The sequence below is a fragment of the Camelina sativa genome, chromosome 15 (assembly GCF_000633955.1).
Source record: "Camelina sativa cultivar DH55 chromosome 15, Cs, whole genome shotgun sequence".
In the NCBI taxonomy this organism is placed as follows: domain Eukaryota; kingdom Viridiplantae; phylum Streptophyta; class Magnoliopsida; order Brassicales; family Brassicaceae; genus Camelina; species Camelina sativa.
Genome location: NC_025699.1, coordinates 16,486,821 through 16,499,279, shown reverse-complemented (window position 1 = coordinate 16,499,279; position 12,459 = coordinate 16,486,821). Strand labels below are relative to the sequence as shown.

General features: G+C 33.0%; 1 protein-coding gene across 1 annotated transcript; it reads left to right on the top strand.

Annotated features, from left to right (window-relative positions):
* LOC104746966 (putative ammonium transporter 1 member 5) lies at nt 10,311-11,851 on the top strand. The gene has a single exon (XM_010468526.1). It carries the CDS (start codon nt 10,311-10,313, stop codon nt 11,808-11,810), a length of 1,500 nt encoding a protein of 499 aa, XP_010466828.1. The 3' UTR covers nt 11,811-11,851.

The following is a 12,459-nucleotide window of genomic DNA, read 5'->3' as shown; positions in this document are numbered from 1 at the left end:
AACCGAAGCATGGATATGTTGGCTTAGTTGCTTCAGTAATTGTGAAACAATAATCAATAAAGCATTATAATGAAGAGTTATCCATACGAGGATAAATTAATCATTAATTGATGTATATATTATGTCTTATTCACAAGTGCAGTAGCATATTATCTAATGTTATAACTGATTCACAAAATAAACATGAACAGAAAATTATTACAAATTAGACGCAATACTAATCAGAGCCCTAAGTCGATTATAAAGGAAAGCAACAGAAAGAATAAGAAGAAATATTATAAGGAAAGAATATTAATTGGATTCGGGACTTTATCTCAGAGGTTTTTCAAGAAAGAAAGAGATAGAAGAAGATTAGGAAGAGTTTTTTTTAACAATTTACAATTATTGTTTATTTGAAATTGCTTTAGATCGATAAATAATATATAATAAATTATAAATTTCTCATTTTGTTTAATAAAAAAATCATAAATCTAATTTTTATATCTCATTTAAAATTTAAAAGTAATAGAAAATAAATACTAGAATATATTGCAAATATTTCTTTGAGAATATCTCTATTTCTAAAATTATTAAATTTCTACAGACCGTTTGTTTCACTTTTAAAATTATTTTTCTTTAAAAAACGAAAATTAGAAAGAAAAAAAAGGAAATCAAATATTCATATCCCATTTATTTTTTTTTTTAAATGGAAAATAAATACTAAAATCTTTTGTAAATTTCTATAGATAATTATGACGGTTTGATTTGGATAGAAGGAACTGAAAATCTCGAGAGGATATACTACAAATATCCATTTAATTTGAAGATATGACACAATCTTTTGTAGTCTCGACAAAATCTCATAAGGTTGTTGTAAATCTCCGGAAACACCATGTTATTCCGGCTGGGTACTCTATCACCAAAAAGAGGAACAAAGATTCTAAATAAGACAAAAGGTCCTGACAATTAAAATATATATATATATATTGAAAATATAAACGAGTAATGTTAACAAATTATTTTTCTTTCACTTTAAAAAATAAAATGTTTAAAAAATGAATTATTATTTTTAAACAAAAATTAGAAAATCTTAGAAATAAAATAATCATATTCCATTTTAAATTATTAAAAAATAGAAAATAAATATAATTGATGAAGATTAAATTATAGCTTCTCTTTTGGTTAATATTTTTGTTGATATCCTTTTGAGCTTTATAATTAATTTATTTTTTGGTTTGTTAAATTAGTTGAACTATTATTTAAAAATATATTTGCCCACACAAATTTATAAAAGAATTGAATTAGTGATATATTTGACCACAAAAAAGTTTAGACAATAATTGTTTTTAAAAAATTTTGCCCGCACAAGTCAAATTGTTATTTTGTTAATTGAATATAATTTATTTTTTCGTAAAACAAAATTATAAATAAGTGTTTAACTTTACAGTTGTAGATCTAATGTTGACACAGGCTCAGATAGAAAATATATGTTTAACTGAAATAGAACTGATGTTGCAACCGAATGGGACGTCTCTTACGGCCTTTGAGAAAATGTCTCAACCAGATAATAGTATGGTGAATACAGGTGTAAATAGGCTTATCGCATATGAGAGAATATATAAGCCTCATAAACAACAGGAATTGTACAATGAGTTTTTACCTGTTCTAACTAAGGAGCAAAGACGTGTTGATGAAGAAATCATTCTCTGTGAATCACGACAAATATGGTATGTTTTTTGTTCATGGATTTGGTGGTACTGGGAAAACTTTCTTGTGGATTATTCTTGGTGCTGATTTAAGGTCTAAAGGTAATATTATTATGAATGTTGCTTCAAGTGGTATAGCTGCTTTGCTTTTGGAAGGTAGTAGAATGGCTCATTCAAGAATTGATATTCCAATCAATCTTAATGAATATTCTGTGTGTACGATTGATGCCGAATCTGATCTTGCTGACTTAATTAGAGAAGCAAAGCTCAAAATATGGGACGAGGCTCCAGTGATGAACAAGCTTTGTTACGAAACTCTGGATAGGAGTTTGCGAGATATCATGAGGTGACCAGATTTTTGGAGTTAAAGTTGTTGGGTTAGGAGGTGATTTTAGAGAGATTCTACCTGTTATTACAGAAGGAGGAAGAGTAGCGACAGTTTTAGCATCTATCAACTCATCTGTTCTTTGGAATAGTTGTAATGTTCTTAAACTTACCAAAAATTTGAGACTTTGCAAGGCACGTAAAAATATGGATGTGGGTGCTCTCTCCACTTTTTCAAAGTGACTTCTTGATATCGGGGATGGAAAAATCAACGAAACAAATAGTGGAGATGTGGAGATAGAAATTCTGGATGATTTATTAATTAATATAAATGAAAATTTTATTCAAGCAATAGTTAAAGAAATCTACGGTGAAAATTTTGCAAGCAGAACTGATCCAACGTTCTTTAGGGAAAGAGCTATTCTAAGTCCAAGAAATGGTGATGTTGATAAGATAAATCAATTTATGCTTAGCAAGCTACCAGGTATGCAAATTAAATAGGATATGGAATATGGATAATGAAGTAATAATTTTTAAAAAAATACTAATATTTAATACATATTGATGTAGTATTTTTCTATCAATTAAATTATCAATCTACAATTTGCATTAATCAACTCACTAAGAATATACAAAGATGCTTAATCTATTCTTAAACAGGAAAATGTTCTTTTGTAACAATCATAACTAACAAACTGATTCAAAGAAAGAAAACAAGACAATTCAAACAATGCAAACTCAAAGAAACATAACACAACTAGCAACAAACTTTAAATCAAGATTAAACAAGTGAACCTTAGGCAAGGTAATTGACTTGGGAGATAGCTAACCAATCCTAGATGTCTAAGCAACAATCAAGAACAATCCTATGGCTAAGAACACTTATGCAAATCAATTCATTTCCGTTATAGAGATTCCTATGCTAATCAAGTGATAATCAACAATTTCCAAAGGCAATCACAAGGCAAACATGCATTAAGAACAAGTCTAAATACCACTAAGCACCCTAATCATCAATTTCCATTGGCTAGGAATACAAAGCTCTTGATTAATTTGGTTCGGGAATTTCATCAAACATCTTATGGGCATGGAAATCCTAATGTCTAGATTCAAGCATGATCAAGGCTATCTAGCATTATTAACACTAATCTAGATAATTAACACATAAATAAAGCCTTAGACATCAAAGATCAATCATCTATCTCCTTAATCTACCTAGCCCAAAGTTCTAAGGATCTACTCACTCATCATCATGATCACACAAAGGAAAGAGTTTGATATTTGTGAAATCATAATAAGAGATTATAGATTAAGAGATTCAAAGGAGAAATTGCTATTAATAACTTAGAAGTACTCAATCATTCAACAAACCAAGAGTAGATAAGCTTAAGAACCCTAAGTGGCTGCTAAACAAAATATAAGATAAAGGATAAAAGAGAGTCGGGTCAATCCAGTTCAAACCGGTTTAAACCTGGATCAAAACTAAAACAAGTGAGGAGCCTGGCGGCTCCATGCGGGCAGGGTTTGGCCGATGGGAGGTGGGGGATGGCTTCACGCGGGCAAGGTTTTGCCGATGGGAGGTGGCCGATGGCTTCCCGCGGGCATGGTTTGGCCGCGGGAGGTGGCCGCTGGCTTCACGCGGAAAAGGTTTGGTCGCGGGAGGTGGCCGCTGATGGTGGCAATCAAGTGCGTCTCCTGTTCCATCGGCTTGTGTTTGGCTGCTGGTCTTGACCGCTTGCTTCACGCGGGCAAGGTTTTGTCGATGGGGTTGGCCGATGGCTTCACTCAGGCATGGTTTGGCCGCAGGAGGTGGCCGCTGGCTTCACGCGGAAAATGTTTGGCCGCGGGAGGTGACCGCTGATGGTGGCGATCAAGTTCGTCTCCTGTTCCATCGGCTTGTATTTGACTGCTGGTCTTGACCGCTTGCTTCACGCGGGCAAGGTTTGGCCGATGGGAGGTGGCCGATGGCTTCATGCAGGCATGTTTTGACCGCGGGAGGTGGCCGCTGGCTTCACGCGGAAAAGGTTTGGCCGCGGGAGGTGGCCGCTGATGGAGGCGATCAAGTTCGTCTCCTGTTCCATCGGCTTGTGTTTGACTGCTGGTCTTGACCGCTTGCTTCACGCGGGCAAGGTTTGGCCGATGGGAGGTGGCCGATGGCTTCATGCAGGCATGGTTTGGCCGCAGGAGGTGGCCGCTGGCTTCACGCGGAAAAGGTTTGGCCGCGGGAGGTGGCCGCTGATGGTGGCGATCAAGTTCTCCTCCTGTTCCGTCGGCTTGTGTTTGGATGCTGGTCTTGACCGCTTGCTTCACTCGGCCACCGTTTGGCCGATGGTCTTGGCCGCTGATGGTGGTGATCAAGTGCCTCTTCTCCACTTCACTCATCTTTGCTTCTTTGCATCAAAACAAGTCTAAATGCTCCAAATGTGATGATGTTACTCCAAGAACCTGAGAGGTAGCACACTAGATGCATATGCTCCTAAAATAACCTAGAATGACAAGATAATGCAACAAAACTAACCAAAAACAAGGCTTAAAACCCAACAAAAAACAAGATATCACATATCTAAAATTTCATCTTTATTTTTTTATTTACAGGTGAGGAGAGACGATATATTAACTCTGATAGTATTGAAACGTCAGATAAAAGTGCTCATGATAAATGATCTACACTCAGGATTTTCTAAACAGTATACAAGTTTCTGGATTGCCAAGCCATGCTTTAACGTTGAAAATAGGAGCACCTGTCATGTTGCTAAGGAATATAGACCCTAAGGGAGGTTTGTGTAATGGTACGAGGTTAATTATTACTCAGATGGCCAATCATGTAATCAAAGCAAGAATCGTGACAGGAAAAAAGGTGGGTGATAAAGTACTTATCCCTAGGATGTATGTTACTCCACCTGATGCAAAGTTACCCTTTCGTATGAGGCGACGAAAGTTTGCTGTTACCGTGACGTTTGCAATTACTATAAACAAAAGTCAAGGTTAGACGCTAGAACATGTTGGATTGTTTCTACCGAACCGGTTTCACACATGCACAGCTTTATGTTGCCTTCTCTCGAGTCACAACCAGAAAATGCTTTAAGGTATTAATTACAGATAAAGATGGGAAATGCCAGAATAAAACACTTAATGTTGTTTTCAAAAAGGTATTTGACACTGTATAATTATAGTTTGTAGTTGGATAATTGTTTTGGATATTTAGACTTGAATTACATTTCTTCTCTTAAATAAAATGATTTTTAATATCTTTAACACTATCTCTATTTAATAGTCAGATATAGACTTTCACATTGGAGAAAACCATTTTCTAATTTTGACTTATTCTATATTATAAAGTAATAGATAAATACATTTNCATTGTAGATGGTCTAAGAACATTTTATTAAAAAAATTCACATGATTATATTTTATTTGGTTTCAACAATGTTGTTTGAAAACATATAATTTTTATCTGTGTCATAAAATGTATATATAATTTTACATCATATCTATTCACTACAAACTTTACCTTTAATCTGTAATTATATATATAATAATAAATATTAAAAATATATAATAGTCAAACAAAAGGTGAGACAATAAAACGATTAAGACGCAACGTTTAATCGTGACTGTTTGTATTCTTACAAATCTGGAATTCCCTTTTCGTTTTCGATAACAGAGAAGAAACAGGAAAAACCCTAATTGGAGAAAATCATGAGATTCGATTAGCGCCAAGGTCAAGGTCAAAATTATCTTCTTCCCGGAAGAACTAATTGGCGTATACACGCCAAGATCTTACATTCTTGGAGTATCAGCGAGTTCTTTACAAAAAGAGTACTGCTTCTTGTGGATGTAGAGGTTAGTGTCGTTAATTAAACATCATTCTTACTTAAAGTTCAATTTTTAACAATTCTTATATATACGACTTCCTACACAATTGTTATTAAACTGTGAAGAGTAACACAATCGAAACTACTTTTTTACCAAACACACTCACTAAACTCCGGAAATATATCGACGATGGTGAATGATATGATATTAGAACTTTCAAAGTAATCAATCCAACCCTGAATGAGAGGAATACTCATCATCCTTATCAAATTAAATTCACGGACGATACCACTATGACGCTGGTCCAACAATTGAGTCCAAAGAATTACTTTTGATTCGAGGATTTGGATGATATATATCGTGGAAAAATAAATCATCCCATCTCTTTCGGTAAGTGTTTCGTTAATTAATTTCATATTGATATGGTACAATATGTGAGTATAGTTAATTGTAATTTTGTGTTCGGGAATCTAGAATCTTTATAGGATCTGGTGTAACTTTGTGTATTGGTTCCTCCCTTAGAAAAATATGAATTAAACTTTTACCAAATATAGATTTGCAACACTTTGGAAAGCTAAATTCTGTCTTTTTGCCAAATTAGATGTCTGTGAGTGTATAGTAGATGTGGAAGATAAAAGAAGACCTGAGAGTGCCAATAATAGTAATGATGTTCTCACGTTGTTGAATGGCAGGTAAAAGACATTTACTTTACCTTTAGGAAAGTTACGTTTTGAAGTTGTCTCTGTTAAAATTTTTTATTAATTTGATAAACATGTAGGAATGAAACTGTGAAATGTCGTGTCAAAGACAACTACGCTTCTGAATTCATGTCTAAATGGCAATCAAACGGGTGCCATCTCATATACAAATCCGAACCTTTGTTTTGTGTAATGCGGTTTGTGAAAGTCGGAGAATATGAAGGTGTGTAACATAAAATAGTTCTGATATAATCATCATAAGATAACCAATATGTTCACTTTAAACTGCAAATGTTTATAGGTGCACCATGTATCGAAAACACATTGGCCTATTCGAAGATCTTTATAAAACCACAGTTCGAAGGACTGGAGCATCACCAGGCTATGTAAGATTTGATTATGTAAAAATAACTTTATACACTTTATATATGATTATGTATGATGTTAAAATAATTGTGTTTCATACACTTTATATATTTACAGGTCTGAGTTTGCTGGACGTTATTACATAAACCATGTGATGGAGCATTAACATGAGAGCTCAGGAACTCAATCATAAAGAATGGACTCAAAAATGAAGATACGGTGGCTTAATGAACTTTTTGTATATGCAAACTTTAGTATAATTTTGAATATTTATAGTACCAAATACAATGGTCTAAATAGAAGTACATTTATGGGTTGCTTAAAATATTATTTTAATGGTCTAAACAAAATTACATATTAGATTATCCCAAATTATTATATCAAGGTAATTAAAATTGACCGTAACAATTGTATTTAGCTCATTTAAAACTTTGTTACGGTCAATTTGGGCTTAAATTTTGTAAATGGACTTTAAAATTTCAATTAAACTTTAAAAATGGACTTTAAAATTTCAATTTATATTTTGCATATGTAAAGTAATACTATAAACATTTTATTATTTTAAAAAGTGAAAAAATAATATTTAATATGAAACTTAAAAAAAATAATATATATTTGAACATACGAACTACTATAAAAATTTTAAAAAAATAAACAAGTTTTTAAAATATAATAAAATTTAATTCAACATTTTATAGAATTTATTCAGTTTCTGCCCGCACAAGTGTGCGGGTAACTCTCCTAGTATATATATATTTTGATATATCGTTCGTCGACTCTGAATTTAAAATTTTGCTTTGGTCAGGGTCAAAATCTCACTATATATGATGAATTCTTTTTTTTTTTTTTTTTTTTTTTTTTTGAATGAATGCTAAATTTTATTCAAATAAAAAAAAACCTTTGTACAATAAATTACATCCTGAAGCAGATAGAGTTTGAAAGAATTGAACGAATCATATAAAAGAAATCTTAAAAACAAGCTCTACCCTAAAAACGCGACTGGAACCATACTATCTCTGATATATGATGTATTCAAAATCGTATGGTTTCGGTTTTCCTAGTAGTTTTGCATCAGCTAATTTGTAATCTAATAAACTAATTGATTCTATTCATTAGTGAATTATAGATTACACGTATGCCTATAATGATAATGTATACATAGGGGATCCCGGCATACATAGTTAGTCGGAACATTACTTATCTATATTACTCTTATTCGATCATAATTAAGCTTTGCGGTTTGTCAATGGGATCACATTAAACGTCACTGATTTGTTAAATTTTAAGGACGTAAGAGCAATTTTCAAGTTTCAACTAATAAAACGTGGTTACCGCTAAATCATGTTATCATTTGCGGTTCAGTCAGCAATTTTATTAATACTTTACAAGATCATCATAATTTAAGGTTTTCTAATAAAGAATGCTATATTTAAAAAAAAACAATTGCTGAAATGCAATCGATTTTCTAAAACAGTTTTGGTATTTAGCTAGCTAATCCGGATCACTACTGATCAAACAATGAAAAGTCTGAACAATATTTGTATGGTTTTACTTGATAAATACCAATGTACATATATGATTTTCGTTTTAACAATATTTGTATTTTTTTTCAATGTTTTATTAGTATCCATATAATCTTGATACAAATAACAAATGTTTAATTTGTTTTTTCATAGTTATACTTGTAGTTGTATATATCTTTGATCGGTTCTTTTTACCTCAAGAACCCTATAATTTTATTGAAAAATTATTCTCGTTTTACTATATAGTTGCCACAATTTGATTTGTTATACTATTTTTTTATAGAACTTTAATTATTAAATAGAAAACTGGTCGAATGAACTTCCTTTTCGTGTGATGTGTGACAGTGTGAGTCGAAAACGACGACCAACTCTATCAGGGAATCTTCCTTGGTCACTCTTTTTGCTAACGTACTAGGATATATCCCGTGCTTAAAGCACAAATCAACATTTTAAAATAATTTATAATATAATAATAAAAATTATTGTTTTATTTTATTTTTTTAATTATTTTGTTTGAGATAATATTTATTTTTAATCATTATGTAAATCTATTAGTCTATTTGAATATTAATTATTTTAGAATATTATAGGTATTTCATTTTTGACGTATTATTACAGTTTTATATTGTTTATTTGTTGTATTTGCATCATATTTTGTGAAATATAAAATAGTAATTTTAATATTATAATTGTGAGTAAATAAAATTATTAATTTATCATCTATATAAATTTAGTTTTACCAACCTGCCAATGTGGAAATTAAAACACATATTTTCATACATTGAGTAATATATCCCCGTTTTAAAAAATTCAAATCACAACATATGTAGAAAAAATATGCATCTTATTAATTATAAGTATTATATGAAAGTTCTAAACAATTTGTAAATAAAATAAAATAAAGATGATAGGAGAATCATAATTTGAAATCTTAACAAAATCTTCGAATTTAGTTATTAAAAATAACTTTATTGTATACTTGGATATAAAATCTTAGTTTTTAAAATTCTGATTAGTTTATATATATATTTTTTTAATAATTAGTAATTTCGTCCATAATTTATTAGAGAGAGAAAATATTTTTTTAGATTTTTTTACATTTTTTAATGTTTGATATGTGAGTGTTTTTTATTTTTAATTTAATTATATTTATTTAAATTAGTTAATTAAGCTTAATTAATTTTTTTCTAATGGCAATTGAATGTAATTTTTTACATATTTTAAGGTTAGTTTCATATTTGTACTTCTCAATTAATATAGTAGGATGCTTATACACTTGCACACATCATATATAAATTTCTTAATATATACCTTTTTGCAATATTTTAATGAAATTCATATTTTGAGTTAAATTTGAATCCAAATTTGCTTGATTTCTAAATGAAGTATGATCAGAGAATCTTTTTTTCTTGGGTTGGTTTACAGAAGAATATTCAGTTTGATACAAAAAACAATTAAAGAGAATCTAGAGTACAACTAGAAAATAATTTGTTTATCAAATTAAAATACATAAATTTTAACTCAAAACATGAATTGCATTAAATACATAATTTTTTATTAAATACATAAATTTATCTTTATCAAAATAATTTGTTGATATATAAATTCACCACATACAATATTCTTTTTTGTTTTTAGTTTATACTATATCACTTGCCTTCTTAAATTCTCAGGAGTACATGCCGATCACTAAAAATCACCAAAACCGTATATAAGATTCTCGTAGATTGCAAGTAGTTTATAAGATTCCATCTCTAATTAGATTAATATCTCTCTAGAATGATTGGTGAAGCCAGAATCAAAAGTCAACCCTAAACTCCTCCTCTTAGTCTTTTTATAGATGCACAAGAGACAATCTCTTTTCTTCGTGTCTCTCTTTCTCTCTCAGGTCTCTCAACATGTCGGGAGCTTTAACTTGCTCTGCGGCTGATCTTTCTCCCCTACTCGGCCCCAATGCCACCGCGGCGGCTGAATATATTTGCGGCCAATTAGGTACCGTAAACAATAAGTTTACTGATGCAGCCTATGCTATAGACAACACTTACCTCCTCTTCTCAGCTTATCTTGTATTTGCCATGCAGCTCGGTTTCGCTATGCTATGTGCTGGCTCTGTTAGAGCCAAGAATACGATGAACATCATGCTCACTAATGTCCTTGATGCTGCAGCCGGAGGACTCTTCTATTATCTCTTTGGTTATGCTTTTGCCTTTGGAGAATCCTCCAATGGATTCATTGGAAGACACAACTTTGGTCTTAAAGACTTTCCGACACTCACCTCAGATTACTCCTTCTTCCTCTACCAATGGGCGTTTGCAATCGCAGCCGCTGGAATCACTAGCGGTTCCATCGCGGAGAGGACTAAGTTTGTGGCCTACTTGATCTATTCTTCTTTTTTGACCGGCTTTGTTTACCCTGTCGTCTCTCACTGGTTCTGGTCTTCGGATGGATGGGCTAGTCCCTTCCGTTCAGAAGACCGTTTGTTTGGCACTGGAGCCATAGACTTTGCCGGCTCAGGTGTTGTTCACATGGTTGGTGGCATCGCAGGATTATGGGGTGCACTTATCGAAGGCCCTCGGATTGGCCGGTTCCCTGATGGTGGTCATGCTATTGCTCTGCGCGGTCACTCTGCCTCACTCGTCGTCTTAGGAACCTTCCTTCTCTGGTTTGGTTGGTATGGGTTCAACCCCGGTTCTTTCACCAAGATACTCATTCCTTACCATTCTGGTTCCAACTATGGCCAATGGAGCGGAATCGGCCGCACAGCGGTTACAACTACACTCTCGGGATGCACCGCGGCTCTAACCACACTCTTTGGAAAACGTCTCATATCAGGCCACTGGAACGTAACCGACGTTTGCAATGGGTTACTGGGTGGGTTTGCGGCGATAACCGCAGGTTGCTCCGTGGTAGATCCATGGGCAGCGATTGTATGTGGCTTCGTAGCTTCCCTCGTCCTTATTGGATGCAACAAGCTCGCAGAGCTTCTAAAGTACGATGATCCGCTAGAGGCTGCACAACTACATGGAGGGTGTGGTGCTTGGGGCTTGATATTCGTAGGACTCTTTGCAAAGGAGAAATATGTAAATGAGGTATATGGAGCGAGCCCGGGAAGGCACTACGGGCTATTGATGGGCGGGGGAGGGAAGCTATTGGGAGCACAATTGGTTCAAATAATTGTGATTGTTGGATGGGTTAGTGCCACAATGGGAACACTCTTCTTCATCCTCAAAAAACTTGATTTGCTTAGGATCTCGGAGCATGATGAAATGCAAGGAATGGATATAGCACGTCATGGTGGTTTTGCTTATATCTACCATGATAATGATGACGAGTCCATTCAGTTTCCTAGAGTGCCTGGATCTCCTATAGCCCGTGCACCTAACTCTCCAGCCGTCTGATTTTCAAGCTTTTTTGTAATTTTTATTACCCTTAAGTATTGTTGGGGTTTTGGATTCTTTACTTCGTTTTGTTTTGTTTTGACTTTTGAGTGATATATGTTGATGCTTCTTTTTCCCCATTATTCCGAATTGTGTTAATGCTTGACTTGCTAATATAATATTCGTTTCTATGTTCATAAAGTGCAGTTTTTGGTTTGAAATTGAAGATAATTGGCCGAAAATCATATGCATGTACAAGTTTTAGCTTTATCATCTTCAAACGTTTCCGATGAAAACATATATATTATATGCTATTATCAATGCATTGATACAAGATACTACCTACAATATATCTAAAGAACTCAAAAATCAAGACATGTTACCAGCAAATATATGTACATCACATGATTGCTACAAACCACTAAAGAAAATAAAAAAAGACGCTGAAGAGCATTGATATATAAAAGATGAAATGTTTTAGAATCTTAATTTATATATAAGAAAATGATGAAAGAAGTTATGTTTTCATTGGTGGTTGGAATTTTGAGAACTAGATCCCAAGCGTAAGTTGAGACACATTACACACAAAAAAGATAGCAATTAAGCTTGATCTATTTAACATTTCTTGATTAGGCAGTCTTTACTTTGTTATGAACCATTTATGGATGTG